Source organism: Colletotrichum fioriniae (assembly GCF_027942845.1).
Source record: "Colletotrichum fioriniae strain IMI 355084 chromosome Unknown scaffold_1, whole genome shotgun sequence".
Lineage (NCBI taxonomy): Eukaryota > Fungi > Ascomycota > Sordariomycetes > Glomerellales > Glomerellaceae > Colletotrichum > Colletotrichum fioriniae.
The window spans coordinates 2,710,615-2,734,939 of record NW_027076837.1 but is presented as its reverse complement, the minus strand read 5'-3'; the positions used below and the strand labels follow the sequence as shown (position 1 = coordinate 2,734,939).

At 54.4% G+C, this 24,325-nt stretch overlaps 9 protein-coding genes across 9 annotated transcripts; 5 read left to right on the top strand and 4 right to left on the bottom strand.

Moving 5' to 3' along the window:
- Nucleotides 1–46: 46 nt before the first annotated feature.
- On the bottom strand, nucleotides 47–1,071 carry N0V96_000688 (uncharacterized protein; the record flags this gene model as incomplete). The annotated part of the gene is made up of 3 exons (XM_053199017.1): nucleotides 47–155; nucleotides 222–562; nucleotides 619–1,071. 3 exons carry the CDS (start codon nucleotides 1,069–1,071, stop codon nucleotides 47–49), a joined length of 903 nt encoding a protein of 300 aa, XP_053043524.1.
- A 613-nt stretch (nucleotides 1,072–1,684) lies between these two features.
- N0V96_000687 (uncharacterized protein) lies at nucleotides 1,685–3,293 on the bottom strand (the record flags this gene model as incomplete). The annotated part of the gene is made up of 2 exons (XM_053199018.1): nucleotides 1,685–3,177; nucleotides 3,242–3,293. 2 exons carry the CDS (start codon nucleotides 3,291–3,293, stop codon nucleotides 1,685–1,687), a joined length of 1,545 nt encoding a protein of 514 aa, XP_053043525.1.
- A 3,857-nt stretch (nucleotides 3,294–7,150) lies between these two features.
- On the top strand, nucleotides 7,151–7,761 carry KIP1_2 (Kinesin- motor protein; the record flags this gene model as incomplete). The annotated part of the gene is made up of 2 exons (XM_065756000.1): nucleotides 7,151–7,601; nucleotides 7,637–7,761. The coding sequence occupies 2 exons, from the start codon at nucleotides 7,151–7,153 to the stop codon at nucleotides 7,759–7,761; spliced, it is 576 nt and encodes a 191-aa protein (XP_065615240.1).
- A 770-nt stretch (nucleotides 7,762–8,531) lies between these two features.
- KIP1_1 (Kinesin- motor protein) lies at nucleotides 8,532–11,896 on the top strand (the record flags this gene model as incomplete). The annotated part of the gene is made up of 4 exons (XM_053199020.2): nucleotides 8,532–8,984; nucleotides 9,035–10,738; nucleotides 10,791–11,243; nucleotides 11,297–11,896. 4 exons carry the CDS (start codon nucleotides 8,532–8,534, stop codon nucleotides 11,894–11,896), a joined length of 3,210 nt encoding a protein of 1,069 aa, XP_053043527.2.
- A 953-nt stretch (nucleotides 11,897–12,849) lies between these two features.
- Nucleotides 12,850–13,617, top strand: N0V96_000684 (uncharacterized protein; the record flags this gene model as incomplete). Its single annotated transcript, XM_053199021.2, has 1 exon — nucleotides 12,850–13,617. The coding sequence occupies one exon, from the start codon at nucleotides 12,850–12,852 to the stop codon at nucleotides 13,615–13,617; it is 768 nt and encodes a 255-aa protein (XP_053043528.2).
- A 238-nt stretch (nucleotides 13,618–13,855) lies between these two features.
- N0V96_000683 (uncharacterized protein) lies at nucleotides 13,856–15,696 on the bottom strand (the record flags this gene model as incomplete). The annotated part of the gene is made up of 3 exons (XM_053199022.2): nucleotides 13,856–14,425; nucleotides 14,486–15,396; nucleotides 15,459–15,696. 3 exons carry the CDS (start codon nucleotides 15,694–15,696, stop codon nucleotides 13,856–13,858), a joined length of 1,719 nt encoding a protein of 572 aa, XP_053043529.2.
- Nucleotides 15,697–17,060: 1,364 nt separating this feature from the next.
- UGA2_1 (succinate semialdehyde dehydrogenase NADP+ linked) lies at nucleotides 17,061–18,904 on the top strand (the record flags this gene model as incomplete). Its single annotated transcript, XM_053199023.2, has 4 exons — nucleotides 17,061–17,186; nucleotides 17,268–17,358; nucleotides 17,444–17,813; nucleotides 17,890–18,904. 4 exons carry the CDS (start codon nucleotides 17,061–17,063, stop codon nucleotides 18,902–18,904), a joined length of 1,602 nt encoding a protein of 533 aa, XP_053043530.1.
- Nucleotides 18,905–19,398: 494 nt separating this feature from the next.
- ISM1 (isoleucine-tRNA ligase) lies at nucleotides 19,399–22,389 on the bottom strand (the record flags this gene model as incomplete). Its single annotated transcript, XM_053199024.2, has 3 exons — nucleotides 19,399–21,998; nucleotides 22,055–22,254; nucleotides 22,340–22,389. The coding sequence occupies 3 exons, from the start codon at nucleotides 22,387–22,389 to the stop codon at nucleotides 19,399–19,401; spliced, it is 2,850 nt and encodes a 949-aa protein (XP_053043531.2).
- A 683-nt stretch (nucleotides 22,390–23,072) lies between these two features.
- Nucleotides 23,073–24,113, top strand: N0V96_000680 (uncharacterized protein; the record flags this gene model as incomplete). The annotated part of the gene is made up of 2 exons (XM_053199025.2): nucleotides 23,073–23,313; nucleotides 23,449–24,113. 2 exons carry the CDS (start codon nucleotides 23,073–23,075, stop codon nucleotides 24,111–24,113), a joined length of 906 nt encoding a protein of 301 aa, XP_053043532.2.
- Between the last annotated feature and the right edge of the window lie 212 nt (nucleotides 24,114–24,325).

Genomic DNA, 24,325 nt, shown 5'->3' with positions numbered 1-24,325 from the left:
CGCATTTGGGGTGACCTGGGTATCGGGGTATCTCACCCTAACCAACTTAAGCGTGAACAGGGGACTTGTACTCGGAGAAGAAACGCTCGTGGATGCGACCCATGTACTCGACCAGGGCGGGCTTCTCACGGATGAGAGCGGCGTGGACGGGGTTGCTGTGTAGTGATGTGTTAGCTCTCTATCTTTCATTTCGTCCTTCCCATGATCATGCGAGTACTTACACAGTGGTGCCAAGGACAGTAGCGAGGTTGCCGTAGACGATAAAGTCAGCCTCGGATGGACGCTGTCCGCCCAGGATCCAGAAGGGCTCTCGGGACTCCCGCGAATCGAGACTCAGCTTCGACAGCGAGGTCTCGCAGAAGCCGTTCAGGGACATGACAACGTCGGTGGCGAAGGCCTTAACCTCTTCGTCAGAGTAGCGGCCGACACCCTGGAACCAGAGCTGCGAGTTGACGTAGCCGCGAGCCGCCTGGGTAGAGATCTGCTTGGCGCCCCAAACAAAGTGGGAGAAGGGGCCATCATGCCACATCATCTCGTACTGGCCGCGCCATCTCTCGTACAACTGCGTTGAGCGTTAGCGTCTCCTGCATTCACTATCCTATTGCAAGTTCTCCTTACGATGAGGAAGTAAGCGCGGTCCTCCAGCATAGCTCGGATGCAGGCATCCTTGGCCTGGTCGGAGGGAGAGAGCTCCTTGTTGAGGTCCTGGAGCTTGCCAGTCTGAACGAGACGCTTAATGATAAACTGCGACTCGCCGACAAGCTCGTCTGAGTCGGCAAGCTTGACGTAGGGCACCCGGTACTTGGGTGCCTGGAAGATATTGGCAGCGCGGTCTACGTGCTGAATACCAGCATGGCGAAGGCGAAGACGCAGTTGAATCGAGAAGGGCGTGTATCCATACTGGCCGGTAGGGCGATCGAAGCTGTAGATAATCAGGTCGTGTCCAACTCCCTTCTCCACTGCGGCCTCGTCCTCGGCAGCTTCCCTAAGCTTGCGCGGGAGGTAGCGCTTAAGAGCCAAAGCATTCTGCTTGGTGTTCTGGGCTCCTGCCGGTGCGGTCTTCTTTGCCATGATGCGAACGAGGGGGGTATATGGGTATCTTTGGGGGGTATCTCTGGGTATTCAATGAATAACTGACTGTTCTATGCTGCTGCAGACCACAGGAGGCTTCTAGCTGTATTATTTATTGTTTTCGATACAGCTTCGGAGGTGTTCGATACATGCGGCCAGCTCGGAGCTGCTGGAGCTTTACAACATGGTAGGTGCTGGTCGCAATGCAATGGAAGCCCTTGGCTCCCGAAACATGGCCCGAGTCAGACCGTCAAGTAAAGCGAGGACAAAGCTGAAATATCCCAAGTCTGTCTTGCATGAATGCAAAATCAGATGGATTATTGCAAGTGGATGGGAGAGAAGCCTCGCAAAATGAGAATCTGATATCAGCCACGTCATAGCTGTTCCATGTTGAGTTGGTGGACAAGCCTGAGAACGAGGCTAAAAAGGGATGCGAAGTGGTGGTGTCTGAATATGCATCTGGATTTGAGCATAACCCCAACTTTTTTGTAGGGATATCGCGGCCATTCTGTAGCCTCGTCTTCCCCGCCAACTTTGGAGCTCCGTGGCCGTTGCAATTCCTGCCCGCTCAATCGCCAAACCACCTGACCCCAGGTTTATGCCCAACCCAAACCTAAAACACAGTCACCGTGTTAACATGATCGTTCTTGAGTACCTCAAACACGAGACCGGGGAATCCAAATAGAGTAGTGGTTGAATCGTCGCTGCCATCAAATCTCTTGGCGCCACTGTCCTCCCAACCTCCAAGAAATTCGCAGCTGCTGCCGGGGCTATCACCCCAGCCCCTATTGAGAACCATGCCTCTTTGCGGGGCTCTGGAGTCGCCTTCCGGGTATGCGCTGTTCCACCGTTCGTTCAGTCTATCTTTAATCTCGGTGAACTTGGTCTCTGAGTTTGCTGCCGCACCCGAAGAGCCATCGTCAAGATAGCTAACCTCCCAACGGCAGCGACGGTGTCTGTTGAACTCATATGATCCAGGTACATTACCATGAAGGACTAGTTTCGTGGCAACCAGTCGATCAGGAGATTCCGACTTGATGGGTTTTCCTGGTGGCACTTGAGACTCATATTGCGAAGGCGGTGGTCTTGATGGGGGCGAGGGGGTGGACACCAACACATCAAATCCTAGATAGAAGTAGTTATAGAAACATTCGCCAGAAACGTTTCCGGCAATGTCTTCTTCGATGGCTTCATCGTTGGAATCGTCTGAGCCAGTGTTGGCAGATGATTGGTCAGTGTCAGTAAGATCGTCTGGCCGACTCAAGTCAGCGCCGTTTGACCGAGCTCTGCTGTGGCTCGCCGTCCGAAGCTGGTGTATTGTCATCCTCTGGTCGTTCTTCCGATAAGTAGCGTTCGGGGGGCCGAGCTCAGCGATCAACTCCTGTGGGCTCGTCTCTCCCAGGATAATCCAAAGGGACGAGTTAGTCCACTTGCGGAACAGCTGGAGCTTCCCACCCCCATGAATCTTGACCAGCGAGATTTCGTCGGGAACGACATCCTTCCCCCTTGGAAGCACGGGAACCGTTTTGACACTGGGGAGAACCTCTGTCCAAAGGCTCTCTCGAGCTTGGGCCCACGAGTCTCCGCTGAAGACAGCCATGGATGTGGGCACCTGGCTTGTTGCAGCAGAGAGGAGTGACACTACATCCTTATTGGGGGAGTATGCAGATTCGGCCAGTCGGAAGGTAAAGGCAACGCCAGGGTAGGACAGTATGTAATTACCCAGGTTATCGGAGGAATCGGGTGTAGGAGGTATGTACTCTCCACCGTAGGTTGGTCCGAGCAAGCGGTGGTAGATTTGTCGGAAGGTTGGGCCGGAGGTAGATTCTCCGGGAACTGGAGACGATGGCGGCCCTTGCGCGTTGGCGGGTTTGACGAGATCACGGTCCTTAAACGTGACATGATTCTTGGTGAAGTCGACAATCTCTATCAGACGCAGACGTTGTTCCGGACCGTCGAATCGAAGGCGTATACCGTTGGCAGGGAGGCTGAGGGTTACGGGCTGTTGGACGGGTTGCTCGCGGGAGTAGGCAAGATCGAGTTGTGGAAAGCGTTGCGGTTCGGCCTTCAGTCGCGTCAAGACATCATGCAAGGACGCTCCAAGAACTAAGCGACAAGCAATAGAGTTAGCGTCCGAGTGTGTACTACAGCAGGCAGAGTTCATGCAAACCGAGAAATCCCAGGGCTCGTCCTGGGTGCAATTGCGCAGTGAAGAGCGACATGATGAGCAATCAGATCGGGGCTCAGCGCGGGGTCCGCCGAGTGTTCAGGGCGGTGTTGTTGCAGGAACTGCGTTGGGTTCTAGAATGGATATGGTGGTATGAGATATGGCTACTGGTGGTTTGTGTAATTTCTTGCGTAGAGGCGATGTGTATGAGAGAAGGAGAGTGTTCCGAGATTCAGCAGAAGAGACGGCGCAAGTTGTTCTCCTGTCGTTGTTCACTGGTCCGTCAGAGGGGTTCATGTGATGCTGCAGCAGTGACAACGGACTAGCGGGGCGTGGGGTCGGAATGAGACGTCACTTGCTTATCAGAGGTACAAGGTACAAGATAACGCCACCTAAGCAAATCAGAGTCATTAACGGGAGGTGCAGCAGATCCACACCTAGGTAGGTAGGTATGCAGGGGCCATGAGCTCTTATCTAATCGGCCAGCAAGCTCCCAACGGAACCCCCCAGTCAGGACCTGGGGGGAAGTCGCAGAACCAGTGGAGGATGGAGAAGCTGTTGGAGGCGATTGAACTTCCTTCCGCTGCAAGCACGACAAGTCACGATCAAGGTACCAGTGTAACTCACATTCCAGAGACACTGGGAAGGCGACATTGAATAAAGTGCTTGCCAAGACAGATATTTTCAGCTCGTCTCACAGTATTCTTTTTGCCCTAAGTATCCAACTATGTCTTTGAAGTACTAGTAGAAAACACAGCCAACCTGGCATCAACATCATCTCAACCTTGTGCCAACGCAACCTCTTGGCTCGTCGGAGAATCGCCTCTTCCATTCGCTTGCAGGGTTGCAACCAAATTATGAACTTCTGCCGTACACGAACGTCAGCCAACAGAGGCCAGTAGACAGATCTTGCCAAAGACCAGGACACATTGGATGCCACCGGGACATACCTCCGGAAAGTCTGTCCAGTCCCCTCACACAAGACTTCCGGCTTCTCCACCGGCTTCCCTACTGTCTCCGCATAGAAACTATCCCTTCTCTGCAACAAGTATGCTTGCGACGGCCAGCAAGATGCTCCATTCGGTAGATTTCGCTTTTTCTCGCCTGAAGCTGAGCACGGAGAAGCCTCCAAGGCCTGATGCCCACAGACCTTCGTTCGACGAACTCTCACTCTGTTTCACCTATTCTTGTTAGCTCAATCTACTTCTCTACAACGATGGACCACAGCATCCCACATTTCTCACGCCGTTCAATCAACCTCCTGGCCAGTCCTCCCACCATTACGGCTCGCTCGGAATTGGCATTGACATATGAAGAACTGCCTGTACATCCCTTAGTACTCAATAGGAGGCCTGAACTAGATCACAGGCCATTTCGCACGCCTTTCGCCGTGTTATTTCACCAATCTCATGCCAATAGTCTTACCGTTCCTGTCACTGTCTCAAGCAGTGCCTGCACTTACTTTCTTTTCTCTCATCAATGGGAACCCAAAGTGCTGCTAAGACTCATTGATGTACATCAATAGAAACGCGGGCCGATGATATTCAAGTTGCCGCCTCATATCTACCTCCCGCTGGTATTGTGCCACGATGTTCGGCTGGCCGCGGGACTCGTACCTCGTCTTCGGATTCGCCCTGCCTTTCAATTGACTTTGCTGCGCCTCTCGGAATAAGCATAGAGAGCGGTTCTTGGTCGGTGCAGCGAATGCTCTTACTCTTCAGTCATCAGAACTAGAACCCAATGAGGTCCCGGGAGTTACGGCTGTCTTGTCTGGTCATGTCTGGATGTACACCAGTTGATCTCCTGACGCAGCTGTAGCAGCTTTCTGGCTGCCGATCGACTAAGGAATCACGTCAATCTCAAAGCAATGGCTAACCTTTAGCAAGCTTGTCGATGCCTCTACTATCAACAGACCGACACGGGATCGATGTCTCACAAATCTGTGACGAGCAAGATGATGGATTCGACAGTTGGATGTGCCCAGGATTCACTCTGCAAAAGTGAATAGGCGACCGAGGATGAGCAAGCGACCTTTCCACGGGCCAGACTGATCATATCACGCACTAGCATGGCCGTCAGCTCTAAACCGTACTTTTTCGATAGAATTATGGGATCAGCATCCAAGATCTATCTGAGCCGTCTGTCGCTCGGTCTCATCGCAATTCTCGTCGTTAGAGTGCTTCTTTGCATCTTCTAGACTACAATACTTCAGGCTGTATTCGTCAAATCCTGCAAGAATTACGGCGTCCCCGATCCGGGGTATCTTGCATTTCTTGGGGTCCGCAATTTACTGCGCTAGGTACGATCATGCCGTCAAGTAGAAAAAAAGCAAGGGAAACGTCTGTGAGCTGCTCTCTGGTCATTCTCCTCAGACAGATATCTCCACTGACTTCGTCATATCAGGTCGACAACCTTTACGGCAGAGGTGCTGGTTCCACAATCGCTGCTTGACTCGACTCTTCAAGAATACGCGGACTTGCCCGTCAGTGCCACTACTGTTGGGTTTTGTTCTTCAACTTGAAGTACGACGATGGATCTTGCAGATCGATGCCGGCGTCAGCGGACAGTTTCAAGACGACAAGTGGGCCGACCGTGTGATCACGCACAGATTATGGCCTCAAAAGTCGCATGCACAACTCACTTACCTCCTACTCTCTGGACCATTGCAATCGAATCCCATTGCATAGCTAAACATCGAATTCGCACTCATGCCCAACGTAGGTGCCTCAATGCCCAATGATACCAGCGCTTGAATCCGGCAGATACAGCTCAGTCGGACCTCAGTTGCCCCATGCCTTAACATGTCGGCACAATGGAGATCATTGACATCAAAGACGTGGACTGAAAGAGTATGGCTCATCTTGACGTCCACGAAACATTGCCTGGCGTAGCAAGTTGAGCACCTACGAGTGATCGCATCCCCGTTGAAGAAAGCAGGTCGCTACGAACGGCTTCCGCCTAAGCTTGCCTCGAGGCAGTCTCATCCGCGTTAAGCTCGCCTCACTCTCTGTGCCAAGACGTGTCAAAGTTTGATCTGATATCTGAGAGCAACTACCGTCGGCGATAGGGTTCACCTCATGCAGTGGTGCAACGATGATCCGCAACGTGAGTCGGCCACGCCGTCTTCATGAACGGCATGTCGACTGCGAGTGCTTGGAAGTACGTAGACAACGTACCATGGCTTAGTTGTGGTAAGCAAACTAATATGCGTTGGCGGACGTTCAAAGTCAGCGAACGTCAGATTAGTACCTGATGAGTTCAGCACCGGCGACCACGGCCCGCGAGTCGGCGTTCAGGCGTCCATTTAACTCGAGCTGCCATCATTGAGTAGAATCCACTGGTACATCTCACAATGTAGATACAATCAAAACCCATCACTAATGATGAATCCTTGCGACCACATCTTGTGCCTGGATAGCATCCTTTCACTTGGTCAAGTAGACACCAGCGACAAGCGTAATATTCGGAGAACCAAGAAGTAGATAGATCCGACTCAAGGTATGGTTCGAGCAGCTTCGAGCACACGATGCGTTACGACGTAACGCACACAGTGAACGCAATGAAGCCAAGTTTGACCTTTCCATCCATCATCTACTCATCAGAGCCGGAATCCATTCGTGTGACGTGGTCTTCTCTCTCCAAGCGAAGAATCAAAAGCCTTGCCGCTTTCGCCGCTTTCGCCGCTTCTGATTCGCGGGTTTAAAGGTGTGGCTCTCTCAACACTGTGTCGTTGGTATCGACATGGGAAAGGATTCAAGCGGTGCTGACTATACCTTGAATAGGTAGGTGAGCATGTTAATCGGGACCTTCAACCCTGCTTTTTGCCGTCGACAATTTTCCATCTTGCCATACAATCGCCACTCAGCCTCGGAGACAAAGCCTCTGCGGCGCACTCTCGAAGATATCAATCCAATGAACGTCAGAGACGCTGGCCTAGCCTCTCACGATGCGGACTTCATCGTAGAAGCCTTCGACTCGACCCTCGCGCCGCTCGCGGCCATCGGCAGCGGCGCGATGTGGGGGTCGCAGCCCTTTAGCCAGAAAAACGGCTTCGTCGAGGAGAACCTCAAGGATGTGGCGGCGTCGGAGAGGTACCGGACTACCGGCGAAGGCGATGCTTTGCGAATCTTCATTGCTGAGATTGAGGTTGGGTCCCCGACGGCCGCTACGGCGAGTACCCCGCACGACGCCGGGCAAGACGAGCCGGGCCTTCGGTACAGGGTCGGCAAGGACGGAAAGCGCTACGTATCTGTCGGCGCCGCGTTCGTGCGCACGAATTGGCTTCCGGGCCATGTTAAGAGGCAGTTTGATCAAGAGAAGAAGATTCGCGACGAGTTGGAGGGGGGAAGAAGGACAATTTCGTGTATCTTGATGTCATCGTCACGGACTATCGGACAGGTCGTTATCGCAAGGGCGCTGGAGAAGCGCTTATTCGACGGGCCAAGGAGTACGGTGTCGAGGAGGGCATGCGGGAGCTTTATGTTGATGCGTGGGCTGGCAACGAGAAGAAGTTGAACAAGTGAGTGCGGCAGAGGAGTTATTTGAGATGATGCGATCATTTCTAACGACGGAGAACAGGTTCTACGAAAGGCAGGGGTTTGTTGTCGTTGACGATTTCAGCTTGACGCGTGCCAATAAGCCTGCTTGGGCTGGTACGCTTATGCGGATGAATTTATCGGCTTGATGGCCAAAGGGGATGAAAGACGCATTCGCGATTTTGTCAAGGCTACCTACCGTATTGACAGAAGACATGCATTAGTTTCTCGCACAGCTTACTATTATACTGAATAAGTCTCTTTTGCGGCTTTGTGTAGAAGACTTGAAGCCGAAGTGGAAGCAAAGAAACGTAGAATATCATATACCGAATCCATCGTTGCACCGTGAATCGAAGTGCGTTATAGTACCAGTGTATCTCGGTGAGCCGACGTCGGTGAGTGGTGAGGAACCAGACCGAGACACCGGTGAGGACGGGGAGGAAATAACGGTGGGCATATGAGCTAGTGGGGCGGTTGCTCGGGTGACGGCAGACTCCGCAGACCAACCACAGAGCTTGCCCCCACTTAGCGCGCATCTTCTATTTACTAACCCTGGTAATTGTCAACATGATATGCCGACGACTGCCACTACTTTTTGACGGCTCTAACTTTCACACCATTCAACACGAAACGGCACCTACTTTCCCCCCGGCGAGCTGTTGTTTGCGATTCTGAATTGTATCCTCATTCAAACTTTTATACTCACCACCGCCACAAATCGAATATTCGAAAAAAGAAAGACACTATCAGCCTCAACCATGAGCTCCAGACGGGAGCTGACGAGGACGGCCTCGTCGAATCTGCGCACCGGCGCCGCGGCTCGCTCGAGCGTGCGGCCGGGAACGCGGACCTCAAACTTGCGATACCAGCATGGCCCTTCCCAGACACAGCGTCCCGCCTCGCCCGCCGAATCAGTCGCCTCGGTCGCCACCAACGCGACGAAGCGTAAGGAGCGCGAATATGACTTTGATACGCCGGGCCAGGAAACCAACATCAACGTCGTCGTCCGATGCAGAGGCCGTAACGATCGCGAAGTCAAGGAGAACAGCGCCGTCGTCGTCCAGGCTGATGGCGCAAAGGGCAAGAACGTCGAACTGAAGCTCGGCCCGAATGCGCTGAGCAACAAGACTTATAACTTTGATCGCGTCTTTTCGGCCGCTGCTGACCAGACCATGGTCTTTGATGATACCGTCAAGCCCATCTTGGATGAGGTGCGTTTTGGATGTTACCTGGATATTGACATTTGGCTGACACAGTGTAGATGCTCGCTGGCTTCAACTGCACAATCTTCGCCTACGGCCAGACCGGTACGGGCAAGACATACACCATGTCAGGTGACATGACAGAAACCCTTGGTCTCCTTTCTGATAATGCCGGCATCATCCCCCGAGCTCTCCACGCGCTGTTCAACAAACTCGAAGTGGACGACACCGAAAGCTGCGTCAAGTGCTCATTCATCGAACTCTACAACGAAGAATTACGCGATCTGATTGCTGTCGAGGACGGCCCGAAGTTGAAGATTTTTGACGACACATCGAGGAGACACGCGACGACAGTGGTGCAGGGCATGGAAGAGAGACACATTAGAAACGCCGGTGAAGGTATCAAGGTTCTTCAGGATGGAAGCTTGAAGCGCCAGGTCGCGGCGACAAAGTGCAACGATCTCAGCTCCCGGAGTCACACGGTCTTCACTGTTACCGCCTACGTCCGCAAGAAGGGCGAGGATGGAAGTGACGACTACGTTAGCGCCGGCAAGCTCAACCTCGTCGATTTGGCCGGTAGTGAGAACATTCAACGATCCGGGGCGGAGAACAAGCGGGCTGCCGAGGCGGGCTTGATCAACAAGAGTCTTCTGACACTCGGCCGCGTCATCAACGCGTTGGTCGACAAGGGCCAACATATCCCCTACAGAGAGTCGAAGCTCACGAGACTTTTGCAAGACTCCTTGGGCGGACAGACGAAGACGTGTATCATTGCCACCATTTCGCCGGCAAAGAGCAACCTCGAGGAGACAATCTCAACACTCGACTATGCATTCCGGGCCAAGAATATCCGCAACAAGCCGCAGATGAACGCAATGATCAACAAGAGGATGCTCCTCAGGGACTTTGCGACCGAGATTGAGAGGCTGAAGAGCGAGCTGATTACGACCCGGCAACGCAACGGTGTTTACCTTTCCAACGAGAGCTACGAGGAGATGACGGCACAGAGCGAATCGCGTCGCATTGTCATGGAGGAACAGGCAGCCAAGATGGAAACTCTCGAGGGTAACCTGAAGAACAAGGTGCAGGAGCTATTCGCTCTGACATCTAGCTTCATGGGGCTGCGGAAAGACCACGAAGGTACCAAGGCCGAGCTCGATGAGACCCAGGAAGTTCTCGAACAGACTGAGGTCGTGCTTCAGGCCACAAGAAGGAGCCTCGCCGAGGAGACTCATCTCCGCAAGGCTCACCAGGAAACCGAGGAGAAGCTGGTCGAAGTTGGTGGAGAGCTCATTGCGACCCTGCAAAAGACGGTCCACGATGTGGATGGTCTTAGAGCGAAGAACAAGCGAAAGTCGGAGCTCCAATCCATTAACCGAAGCGCATGGGGCACAGCACAAGCCGAAGTGTCCGAGGTGACGAACTTGGTGGAGCAGCGTGTACAGACTTTCCAAGAGAAGCAGCGGGAAAATATCTCGGGTATCTCTGAGCGCATGAACGCTTTTGTCAGCGAAGAGTTGGGAAAGCTGTCTTCTACCCAGCAGTTCCTCGACGAGCAGCTCGACTCATTTGCGGAATCGAGAAAGGAGCTTTTGGAACAAAACGAGAAGTCCAAGGATGAGATGGACGATGTTCTCGAGGAGATCAAGGTCGTGCGCGACACCGTCAAGCAGCAGGTCGGAGAGAGTCTCCATGCCATTGCTGGTGCTGCGGAGCGCATTGCGGCAGATGTCCTCAGCGAGCTCGACACTTTCCACAGCCAGGTAAGACATTGCGGATACTTTTGGCCGGCCTTGAAAGCTAACATATCCATAGTTGCACTCTTCGTACAGCTCTCTGGGCAAGGAGTTCAAGAGCATGTTTGAGGAACTCGTGAAGCACATCACAGAACAGCGAAGTGAATCCGACAAACTAAGACAACAGCTCGAGAGCGCAACCAGCAATGTTATCGAGGAGAACGAGGCCACCTCGGCTCAGATGCAGCGAGTGTTGGATGAGGAGAGGAAGCAAGCGGCACTGGACCGACAAAATCTGTTGACCCAGATTGCATCCCTGATTAATACTCAGGCGACAACTCAAGAGACGCGCCTCGCCGAGAAGACTGCGCAGTTGCAAAAGAAGGTCTTGGCCACGAATATGACGCTGCAAGACACCGTGACCCAGTATTCTGAGGATATGGGCGCATGGGATACCAAGGAAGGCCACTTCCTTGTTGATGTGGCCAAGTCTCGTGACGCAATGAAGAAGAAGGTGAAGGATGACTGGACTGTAAGTGGAAGAGGCGCCATGAATGGCTGCACAAGATGCTAACAAACGACTAGGTCGCCGAGGAACACAGCACGGCTATCCAAGCAACCACGAAGTCGGTTCACGCCGAGACTGTTCGTGTTGTGGACGAGCAACTGAAGGACCTCGACGTCCAAATGGAAGCGCTGGACGACTTTGTCACTCGCGCTCGTTCCGAGAACGCCTCGCATCACGAACGCCACAACGAGTCCATGCAGGGCCTATCATCTACTGTGGAGAAGTCGTTCGGCAACATCTCGAGCCACTTCAAGACTACCTTTGACCGTGTCAAGGACCTTGGCGAGGAGATGGAGACCGAAACCGAGGAGATGCAGCAAGGGCTGGAACCGTTGACTCAGCAATTGTCGAAGCCCTTGACCGCGCTCCGCAAGGACATTGAAACGACAACCATCCAGGAGTACCGCCCGACAGGAGAGACGCCCATGAAGGTCCAGTATCGGTACCCGACCGATCTGCCCCGGACTGAAGCGCACGAGGGTTCTCCTCGCCGAGCTCAGCGATTCCGCCACACCCACCAAGCCCGCGCCCGAAGCTATGGTCTTCTCGGACACGGAAAACGACATGTCCCGGTCACCGCCACCGGCGCGCACGTCGACTCGTATGTCGGCCCTTAGTATGATTTCGGAAATGCCCCCCTTTAACATGAGCCTTCGCGAAGTGAACCCCAACACGACCGGTAACCACGGCTTCGACCCGGCGACGAGCATCATGTCCATCAACGAGAACACGGCCCCGCTGCTGTTTAGCAAACGGACCTCGACGAGGCCTGTGGTGAAGGGTCGCAAGCATGCTAGCTTGCTTCCCATCGAGGGGCGGGAGAATCTGCCCCCTTCGTCCTTTTCGTCGAGCTTGGGGCCCAGAAGGAAGAGTCCGCGGTTGAATTAGGTGGTTATTAGCGAAGTGTTTTTGGCGCTGAGAAGAGGCGGCTGTGGATGGAATTGTCAGAGTATGCAAACTGGTTGGACTGTACAAATGGCGATTACAGGGTTTTGAGGTTTTACATTCGATTGGGTAGGATTATGGCGTGTAAGGCAGGCTTATTGGTATTGTTGATACCCATGACACTTCTTTTGAGGACGTTGTTTTTTTAATTCTACGCTGTTTGTCACCGCTTTACTTCTACCGTTGACCATGTTTGCAAGCTTATGAGCTTTTTCGTTTTCATTCGTACAGCCCAAAGAGGAATGGATGGGTAGAGTATCGGATACGATGGTCTTTGGGGGAAGGTGATGATGATGTGCTATGTGCTGCGAGGTGGCGATCTCCCCGCTCGTCATCCGCGCCCTTGAGGATGCTGGGTAGGAAATACACTATACTACACCACGCCCGTCTTCCTGAGAATTGCTATAAAAGACTGATGTTTTCCATCTCTCTCCCTCTTCATGTTCCTTTCTTGTTTTTTGTTACCAGCTTAAATAGTGAGACCTTTTTTCGAAATTTTACGTTCTGGACTTCGGTGTCATTGACCAATTTCTTCCCAACTCGAGAAAAACTTCCTCAAGCCAGTCTTATAAGACAACAAATCCCTTTTACACCTACCCATCCATCTACCCATCATCTGCCCAACATGACCTCCCACCCAGACCTCACAAAATTCAAAGCCCTCTCCTTCGACTGCTACGGCACCCTGATAGACTGGGAATCCGGTCTCCGCGCCGGTCTCCAACCCATCATCTCCCGTCTTCCTCCTCCTCCTCCTCCCTCCTCGACAAACACCAACAACAACACTTCCTCCTCTTTCGCCACCGACCCCCCTCCCACAGAAGTATCCCTCACAAAACGCTTCGATACCCTCTCCGCAGCCCTGCAATCCTCCTCCCCAACCCTGCGCTACGACCTCAACCTCTCTTCCTCCTTCCTCGCCCTCGCAGCAGAACTCGGTGTACATGTCACGGAAGAAGAGGCCACGGCCTTTGGCTCCCTCCCAGGAACCTGGATTCCCTTTGAAGATACCATCCCCGGGTTGGACATCCTAAAAAGACATTACAAACTAATCATCCTCTCCAACATTGACGCCTCCAACATCTCCCGCACTCTGACGCATTTTTCTCCCGTCGAGTTTGATGCCGTGTACACGGCGGAACAGATAGGTAGCTACAAACCCGCCGACGGCAACTTCACCTACCTTTTTGAACATGTCAAGCAAGACTTTGGTGTACAGTGGGATGATGAGCGGGGAGAGGGGCTGTTGCACGTCGCGCGGAGTTTGACTGCCGACCACGTCCCCGCGAAGAGGTTCGGTTTGAGGAGCGTTTGGATCTCGAGGGGCGGCGATGTCAAGGATGGGGAAGGGTGGGAGGGATTGGGAAGGGACGAAGGGGGATGTTGGGTTTGAGTGGCGGTTTGATACGGTGGGGGAGTTTGCGAGGGAGGTGGAGAGGCAGTTTGGGGAGAAGAGGTGAGATGTGACGCCGGTGTTACGACTGTTTGATATTTTGTGTCTTGGTACGTGGTGGTTGTTTGGTGGGGATGGGACTGTTGAGTGTGGTGGTTTGTAGAAACGAATAGCATTAAACAGTTGTGGGTGTAAATCGGATTATCATAATGTTAGTCACTTGGAATACGAAAAGACTTCACAACCTCCTCTTCGCCCTACACCCCAAAACAGGACTAACAATGACAGCCTCGCTATCTCTCACAGCAACAGTAACCCTCCCCCTATTCACAATCGCAGTCTCTCCCACAGTCACATTTCCCAACCTCACAGGCTTGCCCCCGTCCAGCTCGTAATTATAGCTCCACCCGTCCCACGTAACCCCGGAAATGGCATCGCTCCCGTTCGCCGCCAGCCGCCGTACATTGGCGAATACATCATTGGCCCACGGTACAGCAAAGCTGTACATCTTGACCCCGCGAACGGGGTTGCTGTCCGGGTCGGGCGTCGTACCCGTGCCGTTGACGGTGGAGTTGTGCGGGTTGAGGTTGATGACGAGGATGCGGGTGAGGGTGTCGTCGTGGTAGGCTGCGTAGGCGGATGTTGTTTCCTGGTCGGAAGATGGGAGGGGGATGTGGGCTACAGAGACTGGGGTCGTGGGGGAGGCCTTTGACGGGGCGAGGAAGGCTGCGATGGCGATATTGCCGTAGTAAGGGGCTTTTGTGCCGAGAGCGGTTGTGTTCGTGTGAACGGGTTGCCAGCTTTGGTACTGTGTGGACGTTTAGCTATCAGTATGGACGCCGCGGAGAGGGGAAAAGGAGAGTCTTACACGATAATCGGTGCCCATGTGCATGTGAACGCGCTTGATTCCCTGGGACGCAGCAAAGAGGTTAAAGTCGACGCCCCAGAGTGCGGCGCCAAACGAGTTTGAAAGCCCCGGCTTGCCCTGGTTATACAGCGAGTTGTGTTCCCCGTAGATATGGGGCGGCACGTTGTCGAAGCGGCCTGTGATATTGGCGTACTCTTTCACGTGAGCCTGAACGGACTGTACGGTCCGGGTGTGGTTCATCAGCGTGCCCCGGAGCGTCACTCCAGGGCTCTCGGCACCGCTGATGTAGTTGTGCGTCGAGAAGAGGGCGACGTTGTCATCCGTGTTCAGGCCGGCGGCCCATTGCGCGGGTGCGCGGAGTCGATTAGCGGTGCCGGCGTTGGAGGGCGCCATGAAGACGGGCTTGGGAAAATCGGGACACGCTTCCGCGAGGACGGAGGCGATTTCGCGAGTGCCGTTGAGCCACTGCTCCACGTAGATTGTCTCGTTCCAGGACGAAGGGCGGACGGGACCCTGGGCCGAGGTGGAGAAGAGGTCCGGCTCGTTTCCGTATTCCCAGACGTCGAGGTTGTCCTTGCCGATGGCTTTGCAGGCCAAGGGAACAGTGGATTTGAGGGTGTCCCATCCTTCTGAGCGGTTGCCGCCTAGGCCTAGGTTGAAACCGTGAGTGAATTTGGTGTCCTTGAAAGTGCTGTAAGACTCAAAGAAGGAGGGGCCGATGTGGATGGTAGTCGGATAGTCCTTTGACCTGGCGAAGTCGTAGGTGCCATTCACGGCGTAGGGGAGAGATTCATCATAGAGGGCGTAGTCTTGGGTGTTTCCGCCTACGCGAATGTAGGGGCGGACGCCTTGTAGGTTACCCAAGTTGGCAAGCAGGTTGTCTGAGAACTTGTTTGGTGCCGAGGCGTTTCCTAGAATATCATGATGAGTGACATTTTACTTTGTGAGGGTATTTTGTATGGAGCAGACGTACCGGCAAAGTCTGGAAAAAAGGCAAACTCGAGCGAGTAGCTCACAAAGGCATCAAAGACGGGACTCGCCTCCTTAGGACCGGGGACGGTGACATTGACGGCGGCTACAAGTAGCAGCTCAACAGCGCCGGTCAGAGCAGAAGGCAACTTTAACGCATAGAACCAAGGCGAAAAGGCAGAGAACAAGCACTCGAGCTCGTCACCCAGGGCCGAGCCTACGGACCTGATGACGGACGACATGATGGGTGGGGGGCGTGCGAGAAATGGCGGCTATCTCAGCGGGGAGGATGTCGATGAGAGAGAGAGAGAGAGTGAAGTAAAAATAAGCTTTCCCACATGGGTGGGCAACGGCGCCGTCGTGGGGATTATAGCTGATCATTTTTGTGGCATTGCGTTGTTACGTTGTCGCCAAGGGGAGATTTGCAGCTTGCTAGCTGAGAGGAAGGTGAGGAGAAGCAAGGAAATAGAATAGCGAGCGATGGCCATGATTTGGCAGGCGGCAAAGGAGCGTGACGGCATGCAGGTCGTTTACGCTATTGGGACGGGCGAGATCAACGCGGGGAGGAGGGGGGGTGGAGTGACGGCTTGGCCTGCGTTGGTGTATTCACCAGGGTTTTTGGCTGTAGGATCGGGAATTATTTTCGATTTAGGTTCCGTGCATATTTGACTATGAAGCGAGGCTCGCCCGATACTGGTGATATTTTGAAGGCTGGTCTATAAAAGAGTACCGTAGACTACCAACTAAGTTAGTGGAATCAAAGGTTCTAGGCCAAGTTGAGCTTTTTTTCCCTTCCATGAAGAGACAGAAGATGAGATGAACAGCTGGAGCGTGCGCCTGGCTGATCAGATCAAGTTCATGCTGTGCCTTGTAGGTGTACCTAGGTATCTCAGAAATCACAAAGATGAAGTATCAATGTACCGAGTCCAACATAGCAAGAGCTCTAGCGAAGCTGCCTGCCTACTTTAACTCAAAGTATCCGTATAGACACCTTACCCAGGAACAATCCCAGACGCCATCAAAGGCAGGAACACCCGTCCTTTGAGCTCTTGACTGTAGTCCTCGGTTGCCGGGCCGTGACTGGCATCATGTACTTGCCCAGTCAGGTATGGGATCCAGGTGCTAACATACTTTAGGGTACCTTATGTTATCTGTTAGCAATTCCGCCCTGTCACCGTGCAGCGCCCTAACACACCCCACCAACCACCTCCGTGCCGGTCTGCGGTAAACCCAACCGGGCCGGTCAACAAAGTGGGGTGGACGTCATCGAACGTCACCCGGTACCTCTGTCACTCATCACTGACACAGTGACACCCAGCTCTCTCACCACATCTCCGTTGTCGCTCGCCCAACATTCGCCAATTGAGTCGTTGATAACTGCCGTTGAAGATCATCGACAGCTGCAACCGCATCTCACACACCTCAATTGCCAATCCAGCGTCTCTTCGGTCACCAAGGGAAGCGTTTGAGCGCGTCATCCTCATAGGACCCCCAAGCTTGAAGCTTAATTCCCCTTAGACCAGACGGATAGCTAAGCTCCCCGCACTTTCCACGTCCTTTATCAACAACGAACCAAGAGCTTCGTCCTTTTCTCCGATCCATCACAATGCCCATCGCACTACAGAGAGCAGTCGCCCCGGCGTCACGATTTGTACCCAGAACCATTTTCCGATCTGTTCGGACACCGTATATCCCCTTCACTCTCAGAGCCGCTTCAACCATGGTTCCCAAGGTACTCTAGATACCACCCGCAACATCTGAGCTGCACTCACTCATCCTCATATGAAATCTCACTCACTCACACTTCACACAGCTCAAAGATCCCTCGCTCCTGAAGCAGGATGTCTGCTACGTCAACGGCGAATGGGTAAAGGCAAAGTCTGGCAAGACCTTTGACGTGACCGGTACACTTCCCCCACCCTTACCATCCTGACTTTCTGTCCCTGCATAGACATACATGAAAGACCAGAAAACTAACAACCATCACAGACCCCGCCACCGGCACCAAAATTGCATCATGCCCCGAATTCTCCGCAGCCGACACGGACGCCGCCATCGCCGCCGCCGCCACCGCCTTTGAGACCTTCCGCACCAAGACGGGCCGCGAGCGCTCCAAGCTGCTGCGCAAGTGGTACGACCTCATGATGGAGAACGCAGAGGACCTGACCACCCTCATCACCTGGGAGAACGGCAAACCCGTCGCCGACGCCAAGGGCGAGGTCACCTACGCCGCAAACTTTTTCGAGTGGTTCAGCGAGGAGGCCCCGCGTATCTACGGCGACACCATTCCTTCCTCCGTCCCCGGGAACCGCGTCTGGACGATCAAGGAGCCTGTTGGCGTCTGTGGTCTCATCACACCGTATGCCCCCCCCTCCTTCTCCCTTTTCTCTTGTGATCTATGGAGGATATCGTTTGCAAGACTAACACACCCCCAGCTGGAACTTCCCCGCCGCAATGATCACCCGCAAAATCGGCCCCGCCCTCGCAACAGGCTGCACCGTAGTCTGCAAAGCCCCCGGCGAAACCCCCTTCACCTCCCTCGCCATCGCCGAACTAGGCCACCGCGCCGGCATCCCCGCCGGCGTCGTCAACGTCGTCACCTCGCTCGACAACACCCCCGAAGTCGGCGAGGCCCTAACCACCAACCCCACCGTCAAGAAGATCTCCTTCACGGGCTCCACAAACGTCGGCAAGCTCCTCATGAAGCAGTGCTCCGGCACCCTCAAGAAACTCTCCATGGAACTCGGCGGCAACGCCCCCTTTATCGTCTTTGACGACGCCGACGTCGATGCCGCCGTTGCGGGCGCCATCGCCTCCAAATTCAGGTCCTCTGGTCAGACGTGCGTCTGCGCGAATAGGCTGTACATCCAGAGCGGCGTCTACGACGAGTTTGCGCGGAAATTCGCCGCAAAGGTGGAGGAATTCAAGGTCGGAAACGGCTTCGAGGAGGGAATCACCCACGGACCTCTAATTCACGACCGCGCCATCGATAAAGTCGAGTCCCACGTCCGCGACGCGGAGCAAAAGGGTGGCAAAGTCGTCGTGGGTGGGAACAAGATTTCCAAGCTCGGGCACAATTTCTACGAGCCGACCGTTATCACGGGTATGACCAAGGACATGGCCATGTCGACTGAGGAGACGTTCGGTCCCGTTGCGGGCTTGTTCAAGTTTGAGACGGAAGAGGAGGTCGTGAAGCTTGCTAACGCGACGAATGTCGGGTTGGCGGGGTACTTCTTCTCGAGGGACATTCAGCGCGTGCACCGCGTCGCGGAGCATCTTGAAGTCGGCATGGTGGGCGTCAACACGGGGCTGATTTCGGATCCGGCGGCGCCGTTTGGGGGTGTCAAGGAGTCTGGGTTCGGGAGGGAGGGATCGCTGTATGGTGTCTCCGAGTACCAGGTTACCAAGATGGTTACGTACGGCGGTATGGGCCAGCCTCTGCAGAAGTAAACATGGAGACGCTGGTTGGCGGGCAAAAAAATGATGAGAAAGAATGTGTGTTTTAGCGGGCAACCCTTGGGAATAGGAGTTGGTGATTCTACTGTTCAAATTTTTTTTAATTTTTTTTTGCATGAGCGATATCTGGCATGCTGCTACCTTTCTCTGACGTTCTCGTGATTTGACACGTGCTGCTTCGAAATAGAGCCGGGGTCTCGTTAGTTTTGGTCTTGTTTGAGAAACACCTGTCAGTGAGAACAAGGTATCTGAAGGCTTGATAACAAAGTCAGGAAAGTCAAGAAAGTTCACATGTACCCCCTGAAAACTTCTTAGCCATTAGAGCATCGGAGCATTGAATAGACTTCATCTGTCAAACTCTTATGGAAACACAGAAGAACACCCATCATCGCCGGCCTCCTGAGCGGAATATCCTCCAAGTGGTATCTTTTCGTCTTTGCATTGGGAGCTAGCTGTTGTTACATTTATACATTCCTTCTCTTCTATTCCTACAAACTCGCCACAACATCATCGCAACGCCCGCACAACGTCTCCTCCTTGGGTGCAATATACCGCCAGCAGCGCGGGCACTTGTGCTCGTTCGGCGGCAACACCGAGACCGTCCCCCTAGCGCCATTGACCTCAAACGTCTCGTCGTACCGCCACTCCGGCTGGTCGGGCACCTCCGTGTTCGTCTCGACCGAGGACACGACGAACATGGCCTCCAGCTCCTCTCCGTACTTGGCCAGCACGCCGGCGACGGCCTGGTCCTCTGTCGTGACAACCACAGAAGACTGCAGCGACGACCCGAGGACCTTGGCCGCACGTCCCTTTTCGAGAGCGGCCTTGACGGCGCCCTGGACGGACATCAGAACGGGAAGGTCCTTGCGGAGGAAAGCCTCCCCGATGACCGAGGGCGCTCTGCTGTGGACAGGCGCGTCGTAGGGGGTGTACAAGGGGTGTAGAATGCTGCTGTCGGCCTTGATGTACTCGGGCCGGTGGTCCCACGCCTCCTCAACCAGGAGCGGCGTCATGGGCGACAGCATGCGGAGGAGGCCGAGGAAGATGGGCTCGAGCACGCCGCCGCCGTCACCGCAGTAAAGGCGGTCCTTCATCGCCTCGAGGTAGAAGGCGGACAGGTCGTTGGCGACCCAGCGGTTGAGCGCACTGAACGCCTTGTAAAACTCGTGTGCGGCGAAGGCCTTTTCGACTTCCGCCATGACGTCGCGCAGCTGGATGAGGGCGATGTGGTCCAGCGTCGTTGTGGGCGCAGTCCGGGCAGACTCGTGCATCGAGCCCGTTAGCATCTTGATGATTGTGCGGTACTTGACCAGTACGGTGTGGACGGACTTGAGGACTGCTTGGCCGATGGCTACGTCTTTGGTGTACTCTGAGCTGGCAGCCCAGAGACGGAGGGCGTCGGGTCCCAGAGCCTCGTAGGTTGGGGCGGCGCCCGCGACCTTGGCCTTGCCCCTGACCTTGATCGGCGGCAGTAGGGTACCATCCATGATCTGGCCGGGTGAAATGGTGTTTCCGATCGACTTTGACATCTTCTTGCCGGTATGGTCTAGCGTGAAGCCGTGGGTGATGAGGGTCTTGAAGGGAGACTTGGGCTGCGCTTGGGATGTCGCGTCGCCCTCGGCCCTTTGCGCGGCGACGTACGAAAGCAAGCTTGACTGAAACCAGCCGCGGTGCTGGTCAGATCCTTCGAGGTAGATGTCGGCTTGACCCTTACTCTCTGTCCAACTGCTTCCGCTGTCGAACCAGACGTCCATGGTGTCGGTACCACGTCTGTAGCTTCCTTTCAGAGACGGCGCAACCCAAGCTGGTTCATCGGCAGCATCGGAGAACCAAGCGTCAATACCACGTTTCTGGATGACCGAGATAATGTGGTCGACGGATTCCTCCGTCACCACGGCATCTCCGTTGGCATCATACAGAGCAGGGATGGGAACGCCCCAGGCACGCTGGCGAGAAATGCACCACTCACTACGACCAACAACAAAGCTTTCAAGGCGGTTGCGTCCGGTTGATGGTACAAACTTGACTTCCTTTAGGGCGTCGAGAGCGTCATTCTTGATACTACCAACATCGGCGAACCATTGAGCGGTCGACCGCATGACCACGGGCTGTTTCGTCCTCCAGTCGTAGGGGTATTTGTGCTTGTACTTTGCTGCCTGGAGAACATCGTCTTCAATCAGAGCGAGAACGGCCTTGCTGCCGCCCTTGAGGATCGAAGAGGCTTCGGCTAGCTTTTCGGGATCGTCTGGGAAAGCTTCGCGGGTGAAGTTTCCTTCGTCATCGATCGGTGCGAAGGCATCAATGCCTAGTTGCGCGCAAGCCTCGTAGTCCTCGAAACCGTGGCCAGGAGCAATGTGAACAAGGCCGGTTCCAGAGTCTGCTGACACAAAGTCTGCATGGATGATTGGTTGCGGTGCAGAGTTGGCCCCTTGCAGCCTGTTCTTATACTGCAAGCCACGCAACTCGGAGCCCTTGATAGATGCCACGATGACCTGGGACTCCTGTTCGAGGAAGAGAGCCTTGACGGCCTCAAGACGGCTGACTGCTGTGAGGTATGCGCTTCCATTGACGGCGATAACTGCATAGTCCAGTTCTTCGTGAATTGCAATGGCCTTGTTGGCCGGGAGGGTCCAGGGAGTGGTCGTCCAGATGATTGCGTAGAGCTGGCCAGTAAAGCCATCCAAGGAGGGGCCGCCAATGATTGGGTACCGAACGTAAGCTGCTGTCGAAACATGGTTCTCGTTGTACTCCAGCTCGGCCTCCGCCAGCGCGGTTCTCGACGATGGCGACCAGTATACGGGCTTACTTTTGCGGTAGATGAGGCCTCGCCGTACCATCTGTTTGAACAAGCGCAACTGCCTGACCTCGAAGTCGGGGTCCATTGTCGTCCATCGCGCGTCCCAGTCGGCCATGACACCGTACGAGCGGAAGCCCTCCATCTGCTCCAGGACGGTGGTAGAGGCCAGCTGTCTCGCAGCCTTACGAATCTCTACCGGTGTCATGCCCTTGCCACCCGACGTGCCAACGGCCTTCATTTCGATAGGAAGGCCATGGCAATCCCAGCCGGGCCTGTAGCGTATACGATATCCTACAAGACTGGAATTAGGCGTCGGCATAGAAAGCGAGTCCGGGGTACTATCGGACCTTGCTGGACCTTGACTCTATTGATCATATCCTTGAGGATCTTATTCAAGGCGTGACCGGCGTGAAGGCCACCATTTGCGTATGGGGGCCCATCGTGCAGAGTGAACTCTGGTCTGGAGTCATTGGATAACTGCCACTTGTAGAAGTCGTCGGCGGATCGGCGAAGGTATTCGGGACGGAACTGCGAGAGCGGGCGCGGTCTGAGACGGTCCGGGCCATGGGTCAGCTGAGGACGGAGCCGAGGAGGAGCGGCGGTAGCTGCACCAGAAGACTGGGAAAGCTTACGGGAAGGTGGATTTAGGTAGCCTCAGTGTCGATGCCCATGACTTCGACATGATCGCTTTGTCAGCATCACTACGAAGGAGAGGAACAGAGAGTCGAACTGCGGTGCGGACTTTGAGGTTCGGCCATTGACAGAGCGGGAAGTCGATAGCCAGAGCTTCTGGACGCGGCACCGGAGCTGGACGACGCGATTCCGAGAAAATTTAAGTGGACCCTTGTTAATTGCCTGAGGTCACTGGCGGCAGGCGCATCCAGTGTCGTGCTGCGTTCAGTGGTCACCCTGCGGGAGCAACTGCACGGGCAACGCTGCTGCAGGGCAGGGAGAATGCTACTGGTGGTACTTTTGCCGGCGCGGCCTTCGAAGTACATATCCCTCGCTCACCAGCAAATGCACACGCTTACAGCTAGAAAAGGTACTTTTGTGCAGGTGGGGGCGCTCTCACCCGACGTCACGACGTGCAGTCAAGGCACCCGTCACTCATCTACAGCTCCCTACCTTACGTTACTTCATCTTCAACATCAACTTCATCATAACCTTTCTTCTGAAAGCTCCTCAGACCACTTACTACCTCGAGTTACCTTCGGTTTCCGCGCACGACTCGACCACGTTGTATCGGGCATAGGCCTCTCCAGAAAGCTACCTCTTCACGTCTCAGCCAAATACCACCCCGAATCCACCCTTGAGTTCATGCTACTCGAGCCTCACTGCAACTGCGTCTCGTAGGAAACAGCAACGATGGCGCCTCTACGCCGATATCTGAGAATCACAAAGTATTCCGTTCTCGAGTGTCGCATCTATCTAGACAATCCGGCATTGGCACAAAGCTGGCTTCTCAATCCTCGGAATCCCATCTTACCCAAAGTCATCGAGAGCGTCCGTCCATTGGTGCTACCAAAACTACGTGAAGAGAAGGAGAGAGAGAGGGCAAAGAAGAAGAGCTCAAAAAAGAAGACTATCAAGGATGTCGTCGTCCAAGGTTTGTCGTCCTGTTTCGCAGCTTTACTCACTGTCACCACCCCGCTCAACCCGACCCAACCCTCGCCGTCGTAATCAGCCCGGTCGAGACCATTTCTCGAACCGAATAAAGTTGGCTGATCATGACATCTGGCAGATGAGTTTGAGGTCTCCATGTTTTTGACTGAGACAAGTACGCGCCATTCGCTGCTCACTAAGCACAAGCACTTCCGCGACAAAGTGCCCGGGAAGTTGCAGTCAAACTCCAACAAACTGATAAACGAAACGAATGACGTACCTATTGATCTGGACATGGAGTCCGAGGCAGCCGCTGGTACGGTGCCTATTCGGCAGGAAAGTGAATCCGAGGACGACACTACCGGCCTTTCCCGCATCCCCGCTGTCTATGAAACAAGCCGGCCTCGGCGATCAAAAAGACAGCGCGGAGAACCTCGCGATGATCAAGATGCCGACTACACGATGACCTCGGACGAAGATGCTGGCGCCGAGGCTTCGGCGATTGAGATAGACTCCGACGATGATGCTCCCCGGCCGTCCAAGCGTGTCAAGAAGCAAGAGACTGGGTCCGACCTAGAGGAAGACGGCGACGATAAGAAGAAGATGGCACTGGATGTCTCCTATGAAGGTTTCGCGATCTACGGTCGTGTGCTTTGCCTCGTTGTCAAAAAGCGCCAAGGTCTAAGATTAGCAGCCTCGACTGCAGCTAGGGGTGCCAAGCAGCCTGCAGGTCAAGCCAGCATGGAGAACTGGATCAGCTCGACCCAGATGCCCAACCCTGGCGCCGAGGAGGACACGCCATGAAGACCAGCCGCTAGGCAAGAATACCTTGGCCCTGCAAAATTGAGTGCGTCAATGGAGTGACTATACATCGTGGCGGGAGCTCATGCACCTCACCGGCATGAATAACCGATGGCACGATGGCAGCTCACTTCGGACCAACTTTTGAAGATTTGACACCTCTGTCACTGTCATTTGTTGGGATGCTTCGTACAGTTTGGCCACCTTCGACCGAC